Below are 23,199 nucleotides of genomic sequence, written 5' to 3'. Positions count from 1 at the left end.
GGGTGGGGGGATTGGGGGATTGGGGTCTCCAGCATTCAGCCATAGGGTGGGGGCTGCACCTGGGGGAGGCCCCCCGGCTGTCCCTGACCTGGGGTGGGGGTACAGGAGCCAGCGATGGCTCAGCAGAGGGGTCACCCCCTCCCGGGGGCCCCCGTGACCTCCACTGCCACCCCCAGCCCAGCCCCACACCCTGGGAGGGGGATCCTGCCCCCGGGGTGTCCCTGCTGCTGACGGGGTGTCCCCCACCCTGGGGAGGGTCCCCTCACCTTGGGGGGGGGCACTGCTACCCTCGGGGATGGGCGGACTCTGTTGGGGGGTGGTCCCCATCCCTCGCGAGTGGGGGATCCTGTTGGGGGGTGACCCTTTCCCCCGGGGAGGGGGTGTCCCTGTCGCGGGGTGTCCTTCCCTCGGGGATGGAGGGTCCCTTCCCCTCGGGGGGGGGGGTGTCTCTGCCGGGGGGGTCCCTACCCTCGGAAGGGGGTGTCCGTGCTCAGGAGTGTCCGTATCGGGGGTCCCCCTGTCCCCTGGGGGGCGGCTGTCCATCTCTGGGGGTGTCTCTGTCTCGGCCTGGGGGGTCCCTCTGGGCGGTGGGGTCCCTATTGCGGGGCGATCCACCGGGGGCGGCGGGAGGGGATCCGCACCTGCGGGGACACGGTGCGGGGGGGGGGGACACAGGGCCCAGGGCCACCCGCCGACCCCCCCGGCCGCACTCACCGCCGCCGCTCCGCGCTCCGCTACGGCCGGGCCGGGCCCGCTCCCCGCGGCGGGCCGGGCCGCGGCTCCCAGCGCCGGGGGGGCCCCGCCGCGGCCCCCGCCGCCATCGGCCGCCGGCAGCGGCCCGGGGGGCGGCCGGGGGGGGCCCGGGGGGCGCCCAACGAGGCTCGGCCGCCGCAGCCCCGCGGAGCCGCCGCCGCCGCCGCCGCGCCCCGGCCGGGAAGTTGGAGGCGGCCCAGAAAGGGCCGGGACGGGGGCGGCGGCGGCGGCGGGCGGGGACGGGCGCGGGGGGGACACGGGCACGGACACGGCGGGGGGGGGACACAGGGGCATGGCCCGGAGAGGGGGGACACAGACACGGCCGGGGGGAGGAGCACAGGCAAACACGGCCGGGGGGCACGGCCGGGGGGCGGCACGGAGACGGGGGAGGCACGGGGGTGACACATAGCGACACTCGGTGACATCCCCCCACCCCCGCCCGGGTGTGGCTCCCCGCTTCCATTGATCTGCCTCCTCCTCCCTTCCCCGGAATTCACACCCTGTGGGGAAACTGAGGCACAGCGGGATGCACCGGGCGGCTCCGTCCCTCCCCTGCATCCCATCCTACCCCGGCCCGGGCCCGGGGGCCGCGCCCCCCCGGCTCCCAGGGGTGCTCTCAAGAAAGGCCAGCAATGGTGCGGTTACAAACAGCGGGAATTTTATTTAAAAAAACAACCGTCACAACCGTTCACAGCGTTACAGGCGGGGAGGGGGGGCGGGGGCGCGTTAAACAACCGGTTTTATTTTCGGGGAAGGGGGGGAAGAAAGAATTCATCACGCTACCGTTGAACTTGGTTTTAATGTTTCTCCACAAACGGTGAAAAATACTAAAGTACAGACAAGGAGGACTCATAATGTTGTGGCCAACATTATAAATATGGAATTATAAATTTAAAACATTTTTTTTTCTGGTTTAAAAAATAAATCTGGTAGTAAATGCGGCTCTGGGGGGGCGGCGTTAGTAGGGCCGGTCTCGGCGATCCTGGCGGTGTTCGCCCCTGTGGGCCGGGGGGACAGGGGTCAGTCGTGGGGTCCAGGAGCCCTCCCTGGGTTAACCCCCCACCCACACACCCTGCCACCCATCCCACCCACCCCCCCACCATTCACCCCCTTGCCCCTCCACCCCTCTGTCCCACCCCAGCTGCCCCCCACCTTGTCCCCATCAGGGTCTCCCCCTCCCCAGTGTCCCCTCCCATCACTCTCTGCCCCGCCCTCCATCCATACTTGTCCATCTTTCCCGGCCCTCCGCGTCGTCCTCTGCCTCCTCCTCCCATCTGCTCCATCAGGGGTCCGGGGGGTCCCCCGGGGCCGCCTCCTCCTCCTCCTCTCCGGCCGCCTCCTCCGTAGCCGCCCCGGTCCATGCCCCGGCCGCCTCGGAATCCCCCTCGGTCTCCGCCGCGGCCGCCTCGGAACATCCCGCCGGGCCCCCCTCGGTCCATGAGGCCCCCGCCGCGCCCGCCTCGCATCCCCCCGGGGCCGCCTCGGCCGCGGTCACCGCCTGTGCAGGAGGAGAGACCCTGGCAGTGACCCCAAGGAGCACATCCCGCTGCCGTGTTCCCCGCCCCACGGTCCCAGCTCTGGCAGGAGCAGCAGGAGAAAGGCTGGGAGCTGCTGGGTGCCCGAAGGGATTCGGGGTTCCTTAAGGTTGAAGCAGTGCCCTGGGGAGCTGAGGTGCTGCTGACAGCCCCCTGAATCCAGGAAGCACAGGAGAAATCCCAGTCTCCGTGTCATGGCTCACGGAGGGATGAAGGCCTGGCAGCTCCTGGAGCTGGCCCAGCCATTCCCCAAGGAGCCTGAGGCCAGGCCTGGGGTGTCCCGCTGGGAAGTGGGGCTGTGAACCCCCCAAACGTACCTGGAGGAGGGAAGGGGGGTGGGAGGAACCCCTCTGGTTTGGGCGCCTTGCACTGGTTGCACTCTGTTCTCCAGGCAAAGTTCTGGTTTCCACAGCCCCTGGGTACAAATTCCAGTTAGCCCAGAGTGGGACAGCATTCCAGCTGGGGTGACATTGGGAAGCACGAGCAGGAGAGCACGTGAACGGGGACACGAGGGCAGGATCTGGGGCACAGCTCCTGCAGTGGGGTGGGGGTCTGGCTGCCCACAGGAGCTGTGGTTCACCCGCAGCCCCCAGGAATGACCCCCCCCCTCCCTCTGTGCCAGCTGAAAGCTGCTTCCTGGGAAGGCCCAGCAAGTGATTTTGGGAAAGGCCTCGCTGCCGGGGCCAGCTGCTGGGATGCCCGATGGCCCCGTGGCACAGGGGTGTGGGGTACTCACGGGTTGGGGCACTGCCAGTCTCCGGCGCGGTGCTGGACGCTCCCTCCGGATGGGTTTCCCCGGGATCCCCGCGGTCCTCTCGAGGAGAAGCCACCCCTGTCTCCACCTCTTCCCCCCATCCGGCCCATGGGGCCGCTGGGCCCGCTGGGGCCCCCTGGGCCGCCGGGTCCCCCTGGGCCTGCGGGAAGGAGCCCCGTTAGTGCTGGGAGCCACGGGAATGTCGGCAAGGCAGCTCTGGGGGGCTGCACGGTACCTCCACGGAGGGGTGGGGGCATTCCCCGCTGCTCCCGGGGGGGCATCCCGCCCCTCAGGCTGTTCATCGGGCCCTTCTTCCGTGCCAGGGACACCTTCAGCTTGCTGCCCTGGAAATCCTTCCCTGGGATGGACACAATGGCAGGAGCACCGGTGAATCATGGCCCTGCTTCACACACCTGCACCCAGGTGCTTCCCACACTTGGAATTTTTGAAGTTCCACCCCAAAACGTCCCGCAGCACTCACCATCAAACCACTCCACGGCTGTTTTGGCAGTGGACGGGTCATCGTAGGACACGGTGGCATCGCCCTTGGGCTTGCCTGTTTCCTTGTCGATGTAGAGGTTTATCATGGGCTGCCCCGTCCTCTTGTTCATCTAAGGGACAGTGGAATGTCACCCCAGTTCTGTGTCCCCACAGCCCAGCGGGGATTTACTCTGTTCTGCTTTCCAGCAGAAGCTCATTCCAGGGACTCCAGGACAGAAGAAAGGGGCCCCAGGCCTACCACGGATGACAGCAACTGCCCAGACACCCCAAAAATGAAGGGACAGGCCCTAAACAGCACTGCCAGGCCTCTCCCAGAGCCAGACATGAGGGACCAGAAGGATGTGAGCAATGGGCAGGGAGGAAGAGGAGAAAGAGGACGAGGTGGGTGATCCTTTTCCCTCTGCCAGTGGGGGGGTCACTGGTGTCCCCTCACCTTGACAACACCGCACTGTTTGAAGAAATCTGCCAGATCCTCCAGGGTCACATTATCATTGAGTCCCTGCACATAGACTGCAGTGCTGTCCGAGTCCTCCTCTGAGTCCATAGGGGGGCCTAGGAGACAATTCCCGGGGTCAGTGCAGGCAGAGGAAGGGCAGGGATACCCCAGGGCCGAGTTGTTTCCATCCCCTCATCCCCGCCAGGGCTGCAGCTTCGCTCTCTGGGAGTGACAGGAAACCCCGGGCCCAAGGGAGGGGACTGTCCTCCCCTTCACCTCCAGAGTGCCAGGGCCAGACAGAGCCCACGCCCACCCACGTGGGAAGAACCCCCAGGTTATTTCAGGACACATTCCAGAGGAGAGATGAGGAAGACCTTCGTGCCCCTGGGCTCCCACACAGGGACATCCACCCCCCTTTTCCGATGCTGGAAAGCTGACGCAGAACTTCCAGACACGCCTGCGTGACAGGAAGGGCCAAGCCACGGATGAAGCTCTGGGGGTGCTGCAGGCTCCCTGGAAGAGCTTCAGAGCAGCCCCCAACCCCCCTAATTCCTGCAGAGAAGGGGGAGCATCTCCCAACCACGTGTGGTGGTTTTCCAGCTGTTTGGGAATGAAGAATTGATGGGAACAGCCAGAAAGGCTGGAAGTGGCGGTGGGGTGACACCGTGCTGGCCGCAGCCCCCGGAACGAGGACACAAATGTCTGATTCACAACCTTGGGAAGGGGTTTGGTGGGAATTACCTAAATCCAGGTCGGGTCCTTCCTCCATGTGTCCTGCCAGGCGGGAGAGAAGCATAGGGAAGGGTGTTAGTGCGGGCCCTGCGGGCTGGAGAACCGACACACACAACACTAGCTACGACCTGCGCCGCACAAGCAGCGGCACTGCACCTTACTGGGCCATCAGGTGGCTCTTTTAGCACTTTTTCCAACCAAAAAACACTATTACACTGGTTTTAAGCATTTTTTTCCAACCAATAACCACTATTACACTGATTTTTTTAGCAGCTTTCAAACCGTTAACCACTATTACACTGATTTTTTTTTAGCAGGTTTCAAACTGTTAACCACTATTAACGCTGATTTTTTAAAAGGTTTTACCGAGCCAATCAGTTTTTAAGTTCATTAATAAAAGTTACTTAATATATCTATATATATTAAAAAAAAAAAAGATTTATTACATCCAAACCATTTCTTTTCCCCAAAATTACAGGAGTGGTTGCTCAACTCTTCCACTGTGTCCACATACCCCTGGGCATCGCCGGCAGTACCCATTACAGTCTGGTTGCATATTGTCATTTTTAAACCACTTAAACGAATAAAAAATTACACTTCGTGCTAAAAAAAAAAAAACTGACTGCAATTCTTTTTTTTTTTTTTTTTTTTTTTTTAACACTATCCATTGTAATGCTCAAAAACTTACCACCAGGCTTATTGAAGCCACCTCGCTCTCCAGCGCTGCTGGGGGGATAAACGAAGAAATGAAGGCCTTTCCCTTTACAAAGCCAGCACCGCTCTGAGCCTCTGCGGCTCACAGGGGAGAAGGGCACTGGCTAAACATCTCCAAACATCTCTCTGTCTCTCTCTCATCTCGGCACTAGGCCTTTCTTCAGGGCAGCTCGCTCAAATTTTCTTTACATATAAAGCAACCTTGGTGTGGTTTGAGGCACCTCTTTGCTGTCGGTGCCCTGGCGTTATTATTCGGGTATCATCAGTGCAATACTTGGCTGAGAAATGGAGGTTGTTTGTAATCAAAGTGGGTTTTTTTTGTTGTTATTGAAGAGCAATTTGGGGGGTGTTTCAGTGGTCAACTCCCTCCCCTCGGTGTGTCCACCAAGGTGCACCCTCAGCCTGTGGCAGCGCGGGCCCGCAGGTCCCTGACATTTAACAGCGTAAAAGGAGACAAACCACACGCGAGACCTACAACACAGTTCAGCTGACATCGCCCCTAAAACCCTCAAAATAAAGCCATACATTCAGGTCACTACTGAATTTAACAACTCTCTGGAGGGAGAACTTACAGAGTACAGCGGGGGCTCCAAGGCCTGGGGTGCAGCTTTGTGGACACACTCACTTTTCGGCAGGTGCCAATGCAAACAGGGCCACAGCTTTCACCAAAAGCTTTGGCTGAAGCATTCACAGCTAAAACTGCTTTGGAGCGTGGTGGTGAAGTAGGAAAATGCCACCTTGAGAAAGGATTTGGGGTGTTTCTTGCTCTTTTTTTGGGTGAGCCAGCAAGCTGTTTGGAAGGAGCCGAGCGGAGGAGGGAGAGCACCGTGAATTTTTCTAGCAAGTATTGCACCTCTAATACTGGGAGAAAAAAGTCAATACAGAATTTTGAGCTGTTGCATGCAGCTTTGCCTCCTCTCGTTAAAGTACACACCATTTACGTAATGTCTTCTCTTTTTAAACATAAGATTTTTACACTTTTTTTTTTTTCTTTAACGTTACACAATTCTAAAGTAGTAGTATACCCTCCTCTGGTTTTATTACCAAACAACAAGTATGCAGTTACCAAAGTTACAGAAGGATTCCGTTTATACAATCAATACATTGGGTTAAAAATATTCTATGTATATTTTTCCTCTCCATATGGACACCGTGTCTAGTCCCACTTTTCATTATGCTGCCGGCTGAGTACTGAGTACGGGTACTTTTTAAGTATTGAGGTGTTTACAAGGCTCTCACTTTGTAACCTGTAGCATATAAATGCGACAAAGCATGTTAAAAAGTTTTCCATTTTCATAAAAATATCAAATCATCGAGGCAATGAAAAAGGGCACGTTAATAACATCGAGCTCCTTACCTGCTGGAGACACTGAAATCCATCACCACAGCATGCTAAGGTGGGCCGAGTTCCCCTACCTGCCCTGGGTGTCCCCTGAAGCCACCTGTTCTATGGACATCACAAACTCTACGTCCATAAGGCTGGGGCAGGGGGGGACCCTTTGTAAGGGTCTGGCCAGGTGGGAAATCGCTCGGGAGGCAAATTTGAGCTGGGATTAAGGTGTGAGATCAGAGACAGGTGACAAATCTTTGGCAATGAGAAGCTTGGAAGGGGCTAGAAATTTGAAGATGTGATGATAGACATTTCAGGTGTCTACATCTACTTTCATCATTAAGAGATCAATACAGCACGGCTGAAATCTTTATGCAGATCCCTGGAACTCTGTTCCATCCGTGCCAATTCCAAGCTGGAAGTGTTCCCACACAAACCAGCCCTTTCCATTCTTTCTTGGATTTCTCTGATAAAGATTTCATGCCACGTCAATGGGCTGCAACAGAGCTATGCAGAATGGGGCCATCCACTGCCAAACTGGGCTTGTCAGCGGGCTGTGCCGCGGGAAGAAGTGGCCTCTGGAAGGCAGCTGCCATCACAGCCCCCCTGCCAGCACCGGGGTGGGCACGGCGTGTCCTGTGCCACACCTGGGGACACTCTGCATAGCTCTGAGCAACGGGGTGAGGGGATGGAACACACACAAAGCTGTGAATTCTCTGAGGAGCCTTTGGGATTAGTTCTCCTCCCTCACCTCTATCAGAACGACCTCCACGGATGGGGACACACCTGAAGGCACAGGTGGCACCAAGCCAGGTTGTGCCATCAGGTGAAATGGCCAAACTGATTCAGAGCACCTGAATGCTCCGAGGGGGAGCAGGCCGGGGAGCCAAAGCACTTCTTCCTCTCTGGTCTCGGGCTCCTCCTCCACGTGGCACTCTGAGCTCGCGGGCTCCGCGGGAGGAGGCTGACACAAGGCTCCTGCCCTGCCAAAATCCCTGCTCCTGAGGCCCAGGGAGCATCCCCTGGAGCTGGTGGGAGGTTTGTGTGTGTTCCACCCAGAGTTACTGTTAAACCCCACAGAGGATTCCACCTCTGGGCGACCATGAAGGGAGCTGAAAGTGCCAGGGCCAGCATTACCCCCAGTTTCCCCCTCCCTGGGTGCCCAACCAGCTGCAGGACAAACCAACCATCCTGCTCCTGTTTCCCTTAGGATAATGTTTCCATGGATGACAAGCAATGCTGCTACACAGACATGTCCTCCATGGAAACACAGCTGGGAACGTCAACCTTTCAGTCCCTTCTTTTGCATTTCAAATCCTATGGGTAAACCAGAATTAGAGAAAAGGAGAAAAGCTTTGCTCTTACCCCATTCCACCGCGTCCTCCTCCCCGCCCACCTCTGCTCATGCCTCCACGCTCATATCCCCCTCGTCCCCTGCCCCGGCTATCGGGGCCGCTCAGATTCCGGCTCTCTCCGGGGCCGGAGAAGCCTCCGGATTCCTGCCCGTACATGTTCATGCTGCTGGGATGGTCCTGGCGGAACGAGCCTGGGGAAGGGTGCAAACAGGTCAGGGAGAGGCAGCCCCTTCACCTGCCCTCAGCTCCAGCCACATCGCAGTTGTTCAGCTTGGGAAAATCCCTCTGAGGGTGTTGATTCCAGCTGTTTCTCCAGCCGAGGCCACCCCTGACCCATGTCCCCACGTGCCACATCCACATGACTCTTAAATCCCTCCAGGGATGGGGACTGCACCACTGCCCAGGGCCTGACCAACGACATGAAGAAATGTTCCCAATATCCAACCTGTGCCTCCCCTGGCCCAGCCTGAGGCTGCTCCCTCTCGTCCTGTCCCTGTTCCCTGGGAGCAGAGCCCGACCCCCCTCCCGCCTCCTGCTCTGAGCAGAGCCAGAAGGTCCCCCCTGAGCCTCCTTTTCCTCCAGGCTGAGCCCCCTCAACTCCTCCCCACAAACATTTTGTGCCTCTGTGCTCCCACCTTTCCCCCGAGGGGATCATCCCAACCTACCACTGCCATTTTTCATCAACAAAGGCCAAACCCCAGCTCCAACCCCCTCTCCCTTCAACCCAGCTCCGAGTTTAAGATCCAAACCAAGGCCAGGGCTCCTTCCCAGGGCTCCCACTCACTCTGCTGGCCGTAGCTGCTGCTCTGCTGGCTGTACTGGCTGGGGGCCTGGCTGTAGGATCCGGTGGGAGGTGGGTAACTGGTGGGAGGTGGCTGCTGGCCATAGCTGCTTTGCTGGCCATAACTGGTCTGCTGGCCATAGGAGCTCTGCTGCCCGTAGCTGCTCTGCTGGGAGTAAGTGCTCTGATCGTAACTGCTTGGCTGTGTGGAGGAATAGCTGGAAGAGAAAAGCGTTGGGAAAGGTGGGATGATGAGGCAATTCCCTGGCAGCGTGCATGGAGTGGCTCATGCTGGAAGGCAATGCAATTAGAGGCTGTATTTAGTGCAGTAAATCACTTTAAAAGCTGAAGTCATCCTATGGAGGCCAGTCTCGAGGGCTGTGAAAGCAAAAACCATGTGGCCAATCCCAATTTATTCACACCTCTAGGAAAAGGCACCAGTGCCAGGGCAAAACTCAGTGGTAAGGGAAGTAACAGGCCCTGGATAAAAGAAGCTCCTCTCATGCAGATGGGGCTTTGAGAATTTCAAAGTGTACGTTTTAGAAGTCACATTAAAGATCCTTGAAGGGAGAAGGGAGCTCCTGGGCCAAGCTGTATGTAGAAGGAGGCAGCAAAAGGTCACTCTAGGAAAACTCTTAAAATTAAAAAAGTAGAAAATGTCTTAAACCCATTTGTAATCATGCAGAGACACTTCTACACTCAGCCACAGCCTCCCCATCCCCACCACAACAACAAGAAGCACAACTCCTCCTCCCAGACCACCAAAGGTCCTTTTCCATGAAATCCCCCTGGAAAGGCCCCTAAGCTGAGCATTGCCAAGCATTACCTGGTCGGAGGGTAGGAGGGAGGAGCAGTGACAGGCTGCATGGGGTAGCTGGCAGGCACCTGGGGGTAGCTGTAGTTGCTCTGCCCGTAGCCCAGGCTGGGCTGGCTGTAACCTGTCGTGCTGGACTGAGGCTGGCTGGTCTCTGCTGGTTTGCTGCCATCCTGGGGTCTGGGGAGAAATATGGAACAACACTGGTGCCCAGCCCCGCAGCTGGCAGCAGCAAAGGGCTCAGAACCCACAGCACTGAGGGTTGTGAGCTCTTTTTTGGGGTAGCATTAAAGCTGGCCTTGATTTGTGACAGCCACTCTGGCAGCAGCCAATAAATGGGTAATAAACACAATTTTAGCACTCGCTGCCTGGGTATTTGCACACTCCAGGAAAGGACCAGGCAGTGTCCTGAACAGAGAGCATGGAACACCACAGCTCCTGTTCATCCCAAAGCCACGGGGTTCAGACCTGGGCTGTGGGGCTGAGTGGAGGATGTGGAATGCCAGCAAGGCTGCTCCTGCAGAGCCCTAGGAAAGCAGGAGCTGAAGCAGGCAGCAGGGCAGGCAGTGAAATGCCCCATTGTTTGGTTCAGAATCCAGCTCAGGCAGATATTGCCTCATACACATTATCCCCCAATGATCCCACGGAAGAGAAAGGATGCTGGGCTTGGACTGGGTGACCTTTAAAGGTCCCCTCCAACCCAAACCACTCACAATTGTGTGTTTAGAATTAACTCTCAAGGCCTGAAATTTGAGAACCCTCTGCATGTGATTCACACATCCCCTTCTGTTTGTCCCAAAGTTTAAAAGCTGTGTGGATGTGGCACCTGGGGAGAGGGTTAGTGGTGGCCTCCATGATCTCAGAGGGCTTTTCTAACTCCAAGGATTCTATGAGTCTTTAATTTCTATTTGTTTCTCAGAGTGGAGCAAAAAGAGCTGCTTTTGCTGTAGAAGCTGGGAAAAATTATACACAATGTCAGGATTCATCCAGCAAATTTACATCTCTTTAAAGTGTAACCTGTCAGAGCTGTGCCAGGCTCTGCCTTCCCTTCCCACAGTGCTTGCTACAGACATCAGGTAAGGGAATAAATCAGCTTTTACTCACTTCCAAACAAGTTTCCATTATGTATTCTAAATTTTTCATATCCTCTTAGCAAACAATTCAACTCAATAGATGACAGGCAGTGCCCAGAGGGGTGAGATTTAGAGAGGAAATGTTTTGCAGCCTGTGCATCCACCCAGCATCCTGCCTGACCCCGTGACTCAGGAGCAGACAGGACTCAGCCCTGTGCTGGAGCCCAAGAGGCCAGAGCCTGATGTGGCTGCGCGGTGGCTCCCTGATCCCGCAGGAGCAGAACGGGAACGGCGCTGACTCACCGGGAGGGAGCACTCACCCAGCCCTCCCACGCTCGGGAGGAGGGGCTGCCACAGCCCTGCGACCCGGGGGGCTGGGGGACAAAGGGGAGGAGGAGGAGGAGCAGCAAGAAGAGAGGGAGGAGAAGGAGGAAGAGAAGGGGAATGAGGAGGAGGAAAAGGAGGAAAAGGAAAGAGATGAAGAAGGAGAAGGAGGAACAAGAGGAGGAGGAGATGGAGGAAGAAGAGAAGGGGAAGGGAGAAGAGAAGGAGGAGACGGAGGAAGGAGAGAAGAAGAAAGAGGAAGAAGAGAAGGAGGAAGAGGAGTAATGGGAGATGGAGAAGGAACAGAAGGAGGAGGAGCAGGAGTATGAGGAACCAGAGGAGGAGAAGGAGAAGAAGAAGAGGAGGAGAAAGAGAAGGATGAGGATAAAAAGGGGGGAAGAAGAAGAGAAGGAAAAGGAGGAGGAACAAGAGGAGGATAAGAAGAAGGAATATGAGAAGGAGGAGGAAGAAAAAAGCAGGAGGAGGAAGAGAAGGATGAGGAGGAGGTGGAGGAGAAGGAGGAAGAAGACGAGAAGGAAAAGGAGAAAGAAGAGATGGAGGAGGAGAAGGAAGAGGAGACAGAGGAGAAGAAGAAGGAAAAGGAGAATGAGGAAGACGGGGGAGGAGGATGATGAGGATGGTGACAAGGAGGAGGAGGATGAGAAGGAGGATGATGACATGATGATGATGAGGAGAAGGAGGAGGAAGAGAAGGAAAAGGAGGAGGAAGAAAAGATGGAGGAGAAGGAGGAAGAGACAGAGAAGAAGGAAAAGAAAGAGAAGGAGGATGAGGATGGTGATGATGAGGAGATGGTGATGAGGAGGGTGATGAGGAGGATGATGAGGATGGTGAGGATGAGGAGGAGGAAGATGAGGAAGAGGTGGGGAAGGAGGAAGAAGAGAAGGAAAAGGAGGAGGAAGAAAAGACAGAGGAGAAGGAGGAAAGAGAGGAGAAGGAGAAGAAGGAAAAGAAGAAGGAGGAGGAGGAAGATGAGGATGGTGATGATGAGGAGGATGCTGAGGAGGAGGATGAGGATGGTGACAATGAGGAGGAGGAAGATGAGGAAGGGATGGAGAAGGAGGAGGAAGAAGAGAAGGAAAAGGAGGAGGAAGAAAAGACAGAGAAGGAGGAGGAGAGACAGAGGAAAAGAAGGAAAAGAAGGAAAAGAAGGAAAAGAAGGAGGAGGAGGAAGAGCCAGAGGAGAAGAAGGAAAAGAAGGAAAAGGAGGAGGAAGAGCCAGAGGAGAAGAAGGAAAAGAAGGAGAAGGAGGAGGAAGAGCCAGAGGAGAAGAAGGAAAAGAAGGAGAAGGAGGAGGAAGAGCCAGAGGAGAAGAAGGAAAAGAAGGAAAAGGAGGAGGAAGAGCCAGAGGAGAAGAAGGAAAAGAAGGAAAAGGAGGAGGAAGAGCCAGAGGAGAAGAAGGAAAAGAAGGAGAAGGAGGAGGAAGAGGAGGAAGGAGGAGGGGGCAGTACCTGGCGGGGGCGGCCGGGGCCGGCTGCTGCCCGTAGGCCGGGTAGGCGGGCTGGGTGCCGTAGGCGGCCGGGGCGGCGTACGAGCTCTGGCTGCTGGTGACCGTGGCCGTGTTGGTGTCGTAGGCGGCGCTGCCGTAGCCCTGCACGGGCTGGCTGTAGGCAGGGGGGGCGGTCGGGGCGCTGTAACCTGTAACACAGCACAGCTCAGCCCCACAGCTCTGCCAGGAACCGCCGAGTTCCAGCACGGGCCGGGGGGAGGGGAGCTTAAGGCTCATCTCTCTCCATGCCCCTGCCATGGGACGCCTTCCACCATCCCAGGCTGCTCCAAGCCCTGTCCAACCTGGCCTCGGACACTTCCAGGGGCAGCTACAGCTTCTCTGTGTCACCTCCCTCACCTCAGCTTCCCAATATCCCATCTAACCCTGCTCTCTGTCCACATGAAGCCATTGCTGTCCCTCCAGACCCTTGTCCCATGTCCCTCTCCAGCATTCCCAAATATCTCAGACTCTGGTCCTTGTGGTACTCCTGGGACTCAACACAGACACAGTTTTACCACCACAAAACCACCTCATGCAACTCAAAAATCATCAATTACCCCACCCTGCCCCTTTGCCTTCCTCACAGAACCCCCCCCCACCTTGGGAAGCCTCAGCCTTCAGCCCCTCAGCATCCCAAAACCCCACTCCCAGGAGCTTTCTGGAAGCCACGCCTGGACCAGCACCCAGGATTGTTTACAGCAATCAGAGCTCAGGCAAGGCAAGCTGAGACATGGAGCATCTCCTCAGCAAAGGCAGGGTAACAAACCCCCCTGAGCTCCAAAGTAAAAGAAATCCAACTGATCTGGCAAGTACAGTCCCATCCTTTTAGCTTTTCTGAAAAAGAAAGGCACAAAACCTGGCCTGGGAAGTCTTTCAGAGGCATTTCTGAAGGCCTATTTTAAATCAGTAAAGCTGGAAACAAAAGAAAAGCACTTTCCATTTGCTTTCACATGAGAAAAAGGTCAAAAGAGACACATCAGGCAGCTCCTGATGTTTTATGTACCTTCCCTTTTCTCAGAATTTCAGTTCAGCTTAGGGAAAAGCTGTGAGCTCACAGAGTTCCTTTTCAACAGTTTTACAATATCCAAGATCCCCAAACAGCTCCTGTATAATTTAGTGGCATTTGCCTTGTCACAAAGGTGAACTGGCATTAACACACCGGGTTTGTGCTCTTAACAACCTTTTTAGCAAGTTTTCAAATTAAGAATATGAGACTTAGGTGAAAAAGCAGCAATTAAAATGCTGTTGAACATAAAAAAGGCAAAAAGAGCAGCCAAATGCTCTCATGGCTGGGATCAGTGAAGGCAACAGCTTCTCCATCACTTGTGATTTTTAATAAACACGGGAGGCTTGTGACACATTTCCTTTAGGCAAATTGGGCTGCAGCATTTTATTCCAACTGCCTCATTTGCAAAGCAAACAGCACTTCCAGCAGCAGAACACGCTGTGCCCTCGCAGAGCACCATGGCACTGCCACAGCTCCACTGCTGCCACCTCACCAGGGCAGCAGGAAAGAGGAACAGGAGGAGGGAAGGAAGTCTGCACAGCAAATTCACTAAAAACACCCTCAAAGTTCAGCTTTCTGGTGACCCTCAGGATCCTGGTGAAGACACAAGGCCAGCCTGGACTCTCTGCCCATACCTCTTCCTACCCCTGGCCCCAACCCCATCCCAGGGCTGCCAAGCTGGGAATGTGAACTGGATTCCCACTGGGAAATAACCTGTAGGAATCACTAGAAAGAAATCAGTTTTAATGATTATTATTCCTGTCTGCTGTTCTCCGAGAAGTGTTGCTGAGAAGGGTGTAGGGGATGATGCCCACTGGGAGGATTTTTAAAGCCTTGGACAAATTTGAGCAGCCCAAACACTTAAATGTGAGGCTAGACAGCAATTCCACAGGGAGCACCAATCCCAGGAGTTAAATAAACCTTTATTTTAACTGCCAAAGCCTGACCACACACTAAAAAAGGCTAAGTACAGCCTGCAGCCCGTGTGCTGCAGCCACAGCCCTGCCCTGGGCTGCTCCCCTTGGATTTGGAGCCTCAGGGTGCTCCTCCCACAGCTGGGCCCCCTTTTCCCAGTGCTCTTACTGGGAGCAAAAAGCTTTGCTGCTCTGCACAGGCAGCAGGATAAAAGGGAAAAAAAAAAAAAAAAAAAGGTTGAATTTTAAAGCTTCAGCTCTAGATGGAGCATTTCCCTCATGGAAGAGCGTGCTCAGCAGGAAGGGTTTGTCCCAAAGGAAAGGCAGTGATTTCCCATCCCACTGGTCTAAATCACAAATCAAGCCCAGTTTAGACACTCTGGGAACCCTCAAGAGCTGTTGTTTTGAGGGTGGCATTTCTATGAAATCACTTCTCTCTCCTCCCCTCCCAGTTAGGAAGATAAAAATTGACACAGCAGAAAAGCTGGTGAAAGAAAAAGGTAACAGAGGGAATAATAACCTGCTTGAAGTGCCTAAATTCCCCTCAAAGAAACCCCTTACTGAAGGCTAGGAATTCTTCAGGTGGTGGAGAAGCTTGCAAGATTTGGCCCACAGAGAATATCAACTGGAAAAGTCTGGATTCTGAGAGATTTCTTCTTTCCAGAAAGATTTATTCAGGAAGAGAGCTGTCTCCTGCTTGGATTTTCTCTATCCCACCAGTGAGGGGCTGGAGAAGGGATGCAGAGCTGACTCTCTCTCCAGCCTGTTTTGGGATATTTTGGGGTTGTTATAGCAGCTGTGTGTTCATTAATTCCAAATCCTTTACAAATTTCAATATCCATGCCCCAAATTTCCCAGGTAAAGGGAAGCAGGGGCTGGCTGGCTTTGGAGAGCAATTCCCACTTCCAAGAAATCCACACCTGGACACCAAAATGCTCTTTATTTATTTACTCCTGTAATCCCTGCTAAAACCCTGCACTGATTAATGAGCCACAGGTCTGAGGGTGCTCAGTGATCCCTAACCTGAGGGAACTGCTCCCAGATCCCTTTTTCTCTGGAACAAAGTGACTGGGTGGCTCCAAGACACCTTTTCCTACAGCCCCAGGGAGGGAAGGAGGGTGGTAACTCTTTCCTGGGGTGTCCTGGAGGCAGGGCAAGGAAAAATCCATCCCTGCCATTCCCACCCATCCTGAGAGGCTGCATCCACACACATCTTGGATTTCCTTAACCTCAACAACACTTCACCTAAACCCCAGGCTGTTCAGGCAAAAAAAAATATAAAAAGCTCTAAGGAGCTGCAGTACAAAAAGGTGATTCACAGGAAAACAGGACTGGGATTCAGCTGTAAGAACTGCACGTGTCTCAGGGCATGACAGTGTCTGGCCCAGGGGTTTATTGAGCATGAAAGGCAGGGAGGGGAGAGAGAGAGAGAGAGGCTGCAGTCTCCTTTCCACAGCTCTGGCTCCTCAAGGAGAGGCAGGTGGAGGAAGGATAAAACCATCCTGGCTCCGTGCCTGGAGCTGCCACAGCCCAGCTCCGTGGGCTGATAGGATCTTTTGCTTGACCACTTTCTAAGTTGGTGTTTTTTTCATGGATTAAAAGAAAATTAAACTTTTTTTTTTTTTTCCTACCAAAAAAAAAAGTTCAGCTGTGAAGAAAAAAAAAAAAAAAAGCCTGATATTATTATTATTCTTCCAGCAAATCTCCTCTTAAGGGAGAAGGAAAAACATAAACAGAGCAGTTTCCTGTGACCCCTGTGGGACTGGAGCCCACAGGAGTCACAGGGATGTAAATATTTCTAAGAAAGGAATTTTGGAAGTTCACAAATCATTTTTTGCTGCCAACTTTTCTCTAGGTAGTCTTAAATGAAAGGAAAAAGCCCTGTAGATAACCCCCAGTGACACTGACTAATGGATATGGATCTCACGAACAGGAATTTTCCTGATCCATGTAAAGATGGTAAATATTTTCATTTTGGTTAATATTTTCTCTCCAGCTCCTCCCTGTGAAGAATTCCTCAATGGCCTCTACAGGCAGATATCCCCGTGTCTGTCTGTCCTGGAATTCCCTTGCTTTGGGAAGTGTTTAATTCCAACTGCAAAATGCTTATAATGTCTCTCCCAGGAATGTGCAGGACACGGCACCCAAGGAATCACTGGGAGGAAAATCTGCTTTCTAAAACTCCTGAATATTCAGCCCAAACATACATTAAATAAACATGAATTTACATGAATTAAACATTGTCTCAATAGTTTTAAACATTTAGACACTCGTCTGGAGGAAATTCCAGCTCCAAGAACATGTTGTGAGAGTTTATGGAGCATTAATGAGCAAGTATGTGCTCTGGAAATCCAAAACCACCACGAGGCATGCAAAGGTGGAGGGCAGGATGCTGTTTATCCTTTAGGAAATGGGGTTGGAGTCACCTAAAAGGTCTCAGTGGTGAGGATTTTATCCATGAAGATGGCACTTGGGAGAGTTTGGAGATGGCAAAGAGCACTGCAGCCTTGCCAAGCCCTGCTGTCACTGCCTGTGTGAGCTCTGACATGCGAGGGTTTTGGCACTAAAACCAAGTGACACCTCAAGGGTTCCCACCAAAGGGGACCTTGAGTTCTGACAGGATGAGACAGAATTTTCCATGCAAGAGTGAGCAGGACAGTCCAACCTGGACTGGCTCCCTCCACTGTGCGAAGTACAAGATGAGAAGGAGAAGGTACAGGATGAGAAGAGGCACATGTCACTGCCACTGACAGGACTGGCAGGGAAGGGAAGGGCTGAGGAGCAGCCAGGGACACTGTTCCCTTTGCTCTGAGCACAGCACGTCCTGCTGGGTCCCACGGCACCCAAACCCTGCCCTGAAAACTCAGCAGTGCATTTATTCCTGTTTATGCGTGGCTGCCACAGCTCTGGAAGTGTCCAAGGCCAGGCTGGACCGGGCTTGGAGCACCCTATGACAGTGGAAGGTGTCCCTGCCCATGGCACGGGGTGGCACTGGATGAGCTTTAAGGTCTCTCCCAGCCAAAACCATTCCACGAAGGATCTGGAGCTGCTGGAGCCAGTCCAGAGGAGCCACGGAGGGCTGGAGCCAGGCTGGGAGAGCTGGGGGTGCTCACCTGGAGAGGAGAAGGCTCCAGGGACACGCTGCAGGGCCTAAAGGGGCTCCAGGAGAGCTGGAGAGGGACTGGGGACAAGGCATGGAGGGACAGGACACAGGGAATGGCTTCCCAGTGCCAGAGGGCAGGGATGGATGGGACATTGGGAAGGAATTGTTCCCTGGCAGGGTGGGCACATGGGTTACCCACAGCTGCGGCTGCCGCATCCCTGGAAGTGTCCGAGTTTGCCCAGGGCTTGCAGCAACCTGCGGGAGCTGTCCCTGCCCATGGCCTAGGTGACAGCAAGGCCTTTGCCAGGCCAAGCAGAGCTGCAGGCTGAGCCCAGCCCAGCAGGGCTCTCACCTGTGGGGGGCTGCCCGTAGGAGGTGGCGTAGGCCGTCTGCCCGTAGGTGGCCGTGGTCTGCGGCTGTGTGTAGCTGACATCGGTGGGCTGCCCGTAGGTCCCGTAGCTCTGCTGCCCGTAGGTCTGCTCCAAAAGGACACAGATTCAATCCATGAGCACAAGTGACCCCCCAGGAACTGCAGTTGCTGAGCACTCTCAAAGCCAAGGCTGCTGTGAAAGTTTAGGCGCCGCGGGAAATTCCGGGTCAGCTCTGCAAGGAGGTTATGGAGTGGTTTTTCCCTGCCAAGACTGAAGGAACAGGCTCTTGACATTGGCACCACACACCTCTGCTCTGTGGAAAGCAAACAGGAAAGCTCCCAGCTGCTCACAGCTACCACCAGCACCCACAGGCACCATGCCAGGGTTAACCTGGAATATGGGAATGGGAGCGCTCCAAGGGTGGAACTGCACGAAGGAAAAGCCACTTCAGTGTAAAACTGCTTTGGTGCTGGCTAAAAGAAACCCGTGGAAGGTTTCCATTAAATTATTTGGAGTATTTTCCATGCCCATCAGCCATTAATTTGAAAACTGGGAGTTGGTGCAGGCATGGAAGGATGGGATCCATGGGAACACCCAAAGTATCCCCGTGGTGCTGCTCCCATTCCGGTGCCTATGTGTTCAGTGAGGGATCAGCTCTCACCTCACCCATTCCCTGATTGTGTTTCCAAATCCAGCTTGAAAATCACTAAGGAAAGGAGAGGAGCAGCTGTGCCCAGCAGTGCCACCAGCTGCCCAAGCCATGCCCTACCAGCCCATGCTCCAGGCACCAGCAAGCTTGCAACAGCTCCTGGCTTAGGATAAAACTCTGGATTCAGCTTGAGGAGTGACATGGAGACAACTTTAACCTCCAGATTCTGCAAGAATTCAGATTTCTCTGGACTTTTTGGGATATTCAGCCTTCCTGAACTCAGGGCACAGGTCTGAACCAGGAGCAGGAAAGCCCTGAGCACGTGAACACATCCCTGTCCCTGGAAGTTCCCTCCACCAAGAGGCAGGGAACGCTGCAAACTCCCCATGGGCACGTGCCTACAGCTGAGATTAGCTGGTTAGGGGTTTAATTAGCTGGTTAGGTGTTTAAATAGCTGGTTAGGGGTTTAATTAGCTGGTTTTAGTTGCTGAGGCTTCCTGTTCCTACCCTTATCCTGCTCCCACCTTTCACCTCACCTACAACTGGGAGCAGCTCTTCCAGTTGTGGTCTCCAAAGACTTTTAATTTAAGTAAGTCACCATCACCTTCCTTTCAGCCCACACTGAGCCTGTCTTCCTCCTCTTGGGAAGGAAAATTAAGCCTACAGCACTTTTTGAGGACAAGAATTTACCTTTGGAAACATACTTGGAGTTTGCAGACAAATGTGGTTGTAGTAACTTGGATTCTAAAGGTTAAAAATAAGCATTAAGTTAATCTCTTAAAGACCATCATTATTTTGCAGTCCAGCCAACTGAGAGTATGAACAGTTATAGCAATAAAAACTCCAGGAAAAAGCAGATTCCCTCCTCTGTCCAATTCTGCCATTTCCCAAAAGGCAATTCCCCCCTTTTTTCCCCCAGTTTTTTTCTCTCCTACACCTCTGATTACAACACCCACCAACGTGGTGGTGTCAAACACACACCAAGAATTTGGCTTTTCTGGCATCAGGATTGAATAAATTACCAAAAAAAGGGGGATTGTTGAGGTTATTTCCACTTTTAAAAAGCACTTTGGGCTGGCGGAGAAGCTCCAAGACAACTTTTAACCACGGATTTTGACGCTGCCACTCGGAGTTTCCAGTTTTCCTGGAGAACAGGTGACTGAGCAGGAATTCCACCCCCTCCCCATGTTTTACCTGGGTGGTCTGTGCATATCCTTGGGCTGGCTGAGGTGCATAGGCGCTGTAGCTGTGGAATGAATGTAAAGACATTTATAATCTTGCCCCAAATCTGCATCACCAGAGAAATTTTCATGCAGCCCAACGGTTTCTTGCTGAAATTCTATGGGAATACAAAGCTCCAGGAAAACCCTCAGGATTTCCAAACATACCTGAGTTAAGCCCAAACCATAATTATGATTTACTTTTATGACATCTTTTTAAAACAGGGAGGATAAGCTACTTACCCCTGCTGAGCTGCAGCTTGGCTATAGGTACTGTAATCTAAAAGAAAAGGAGAAGAAAAAGAATAAAAACGTTGATAAAGGCTTAATAAAATTAAAGAGTCCAAGAGCACAGCAGCTGGAATTTCCTCCTGCAGCTCGCTATAAACCACTGGAATTCCAGTTTCCCAAGGGTGGAAGGTAAATGCACATTTTCAGTCCTCCTTTTTGAGGGGAACAAAACCTCCCTTCCCCTCATTGTTCCTGCTGCTTGCAGCAGCCACTTTGATCTCAAATGACCCTGGTTCCATTTAACTGCCACCTTGGATGGATCCCAGGGGGCTGGCAGGGGGGGATTTGGGTTGGAACAAAGGAAAAGCAGGGATTTGAGCCTTACAAACCCACCACCCTGCTTTGAAAGGGCTGGGCTGGAAGGTTTCACCACCTTCACTCCTTCCCTTTCAAGGACACAAACAGATAGCTGGAAAGCCACTTGTCCCCTGGAAGGGCTGGAGCTGGGAAGATGGGAGTGATTCCCTCCCCAGATCCTCAATCCATGTCAGCAACTGACTGGGAGGAGAACCAAAATCCTGAAAACCCCAGCAGCAAAGCCTGTGCTGAACTGATTTGTTGGCAGGGATGGAAAATGAATCCACATGGCAATTAGGAGGCTAAATTTGAAAGGACTGCAGCTCCCAGTTCCCTCACAGGCAGCAACAGCTCCAGCTCCCATCCCAAGGTCTGGAGCAGGGATGAATTCATCACTCCCAGCAGAGCTGGCCAGAGATCCCAGCTCTGCCAGGAGCACAGAAGGCCTGAGATCAGGAATGAGCCCAGAACCTCCTGGTGGAGGCCACAGCCAGGAGCTGGATCAGTGGAGCTGTATGGGAAGAGTTCCCACCACTCCCATCACCATCACACCTTGGCCAGAAATCCAAATTTATCCCAAAATCATGGAATATCCCAAGGTGGGAGAGACCCACACGGATCAAGCTCGACTCCTGCACTGGAGAACTTGAGGAAGCAAATTCTGCCTGGCTTTAATGCCACTACCCCACTACTCCCAAGGCCATGGAGCCCCAGGAATCACTTGGAAAACACAGCTTCCATCCAGCACAACCTCCTGGTCCTCAGCCTGTGCATCCATCCCTACTAAACCCTTCCTGCCCAGCCTCCAGGTGTGCTCCCAGCTTCTCCTCCTGCTCCCTGTGCAGGAGCAGAGCCCCTGGATCCCTGCTGGAGGCAGGAACAGCCCTGCTGTGATCCCAGCAGGAATCCCTGGCAGTTGTTCATTCCTTTGACCTTGCCCAGAACACCTCACATGGAGAAAGAAGACACTTGGAGTTCTCCAAAGGTTTCCCTGCTCCCAGGACACAAGGCACAAGTTGTTAAACTCCTCTGGCAGCATTCCCACTTCCCTCTCAGGTTGGCACATGGGATATTGGAACATTTTCCTTGTTCAGTTCAGGCTTCTGGGTTTGGGCTTTTTTTTTTTTTTCATTCACTTTACACGTGGTTCTGCTAAATCCTGAGTGTTAATTAATGCCTGGTCCCCCTCATCCAGCTTCCCCTTCTTACCACTCCACTCTTTTCCCTGCTCACCCTCCAGCCACCAAAACCTCGTTCTCCATTTTCAGCCCCATTTTGGCCTCGAGCTCCAAGCAGAGGTATCAATTAACCCCTCTCCTCACAGCCTTCCCCCAGTCCCACCTAAACCAAACATTTCCCCCTCTGCAGGATTTAATTCCAGGTGTGGAATTTGCAGTTTGCCTGTGGTGATGTCTCTCTTTTAATTTGCTGGGATTTAGAGGAACACAGAACATTAATAAAAAATAATATTATGGTTCATTTAGTTAAACCCATCTCCTGGCTTTTATTTCCAGGGGGAAATTAATCTTCATCCTTTTATTTCACAAGGCTCAGGAGCACACCAGAGGCTGAAAATAGCAACTCCCAGGAGGAACAATTCCATGAATTAAGGGAAAACACAGCTGTGGTTTTAACCCCCATCCTGACAATTCCGTTGGCAGATGTTCCTTTACTGACTTTTCTTTTTCAAGCTCCCCAAGGTGCTGTTGATGATATTCCCTCACACTCCATGGCCTGGGAGATTTTCCTTGCTGGAAAAAAGGAAAATCCTCCTTCTTTTAAAGAGAGTCAGATCTTGGGCTGCTGGGCTTTAAAGTACTTTAAAGGTGTACTGAGCTGGGGAGTCTCAGTTTCCAACTATTTGTATCCAGCTGGAGCCCTCGTGGAAAAACATTTCACTGAGAGAAATCTGGAGCCATGGAGATGGTGGAACATCTTACCTCCCTATGGGAAAAGCTGGGAGAGGAGAAGGCTCCAGGGACAGCTCAGAGCCCCTTGCAGGGCCTAAAGGGGCTCCAGGAGAGCTGGAGAGGGACTGGGGACAAGGGATGGAGGGACAGGACACAGGGAATGGCTTCCCAGTGCCAGAGGCAGGGATGGATGGGAGACTGGGAAGGAATTCCGGGCTGGGAGGCGCTGGAATGGAGATCCCAGAGGATGCTCCATGCCCGGCAGTGCCCAAGGCCAGGCTGGCCGGGCTTGGAGCACGCTGGGGCAGTGGAAGGTGTCGCTGCCCATGGATGAGCCTTGAGGCCCCTTCCCACGCACAGCACTCCCGATCCCACACTCGCACCCAAACCCGCCCGGCCGAGCCCGGCAGGGCCGAAGGCGCGCAGGGAGCCCTGGCTCGGCGCTCGGCTCCTGGGAGCGCGGAGCTCCGGCAATCCCGCGGGGCCGCGGCACCGAGGGGCCGCAACTCACCCACCGGGAAACACCCGCGGGCACGGCGAGGCCCCGGCGGGCGGCGCGGGGGGACACGGGGCGAGACGGGCCCTGCACGGCCCGACCCCAGCGGCCCCCGGGCGCGGCGCTACGGGCCGGCGGCTCCGCCCCGGCGCCCCTCCGGCCACTCCGCGGCGAGGGCGGTGGCGCTGCCGGGGGTCCCGTCCCGCCTCGCCCCCCGCCCCGGGCCCGGCCCGCCCCGGCCCCGCTCACCCGTCGACGCCATTTTCTCGCCTTCCTCCTCCGCGCTGCCCGCCCGGCCCCGCCCCGCGCCGCGCATGCGCCGCCCGGCCCCGC

General features: G+C 54.2%; 2 protein-coding genes across 9 annotated transcripts in view; both read right to left on the bottom strand.

Annotated features, from left to right (window-relative positions):
- Nucleotides 1-1,399, bottom strand: part of GAS2L1 (growth arrest specific 2 like 1) — a 9,789-nt gene extending 8,390 nt beyond the window's left edge. For 2 of the 4 annotated variants that reach the window (XM_053959157.1, XM_053959161.1), the window contains exon 1: nt 1,322-1,399. The gene's annotated coding sequence lies outside the window, so the exon portion shown is untranslated. Of the gene's footprint in view, nt 1-468; nt 655-714; nt 792-1,321 lie in introns of those variants that run through there. The other 2 variants (XM_053959159.1, XM_053959158.1) reach the window with 2 other exon arrangements.
- On the bottom strand, nt 1,390-23,199 carry EWSR1 (EWS RNA binding protein 1). Of its 5 annotated transcripts, none has more exons than XM_053959162.1 (18): nt 23,116-23,199; nt 20,116-20,152; nt 19,847-19,898; nt 19,343-19,396; nt 17,985-18,108; nt 12,572-12,758; nt 9,718-9,885; nt 8,895-9,109; nt 8,121-8,301; nt 5,400-5,437; nt 4,721-4,753; nt 3,977-4,095; nt 3,524-3,653; nt 3,278-3,400; nt 3,025-3,202; nt 2,606-2,703; nt 1,978-2,251; nt 1,390-1,751 (listed from the first exon to the last, which is right to left on the bottom strand). In XM_053959162.1, the coding sequence occupies exons 1-18, from the start codon at nt 23,180-23,182 to the stop codon at nt 1,712-1,714; spliced, it is 2,118 nt and encodes a 705-aa protein (XP_053815137.1). In that variant the 5' UTR covers nt 23,183-23,199; the 3' UTR covers nt 1,390-1,711. The 5 variants fall into 5 exon arrangements, with proteins under 5 accessions (XP_053815137.1, XP_053815138.1, XP_053815139.1 ...); XM_053959163.1 differs by having other exon boundaries at nt 5,400-5,434; XM_053959164.1 differs by lacking the exon at nt 19,343-19,396.

This window comes from Vidua chalybeata, chromosome 18 (assembly GCF_026979565.1).
Source record: "Vidua chalybeata isolate OUT-0048 chromosome 18, bVidCha1 merged haplotype, whole genome shotgun sequence".
Taxonomy (NCBI): Eukaryota; Metazoa; Chordata; class Aves; order Passeriformes; family Viduidae; genus Vidua; species Vidua chalybeata.
The sequence above is the reverse complement of the archived record's forward strand: the minus strand, read 5'-3'. Positions and strand labels throughout refer to the sequence as shown.

What these genes read in the sequence shown, in the direction of transcription:
- EWSR1 (XM_053959162.1), bottom strand. Translation starts at nt 23,182, where the DNA reads ATGCGCGGCGCGGGGCGGGGCCGGGCGGGCAGCGCGGAGGAGGAAGGC. An exon ending in CAAGCTGCAGCTCAGCAGGG is followed by an intron (nt 19,899 to 20,115) that starts GTAAGTAGCTTA and finishes TTCATTCCACAG; the next exon opens with CTACAGCGCCTATGCACCTC. An exon ending in GGAGGACGCGGTGGAATGGG is followed by an intron (nt 5,438 to 8,120) that starts GTAAGAGCAAAG and finishes TTATCCCCCCAG; the next exon opens with CAGCGCTGGAGAGCGAGGTG.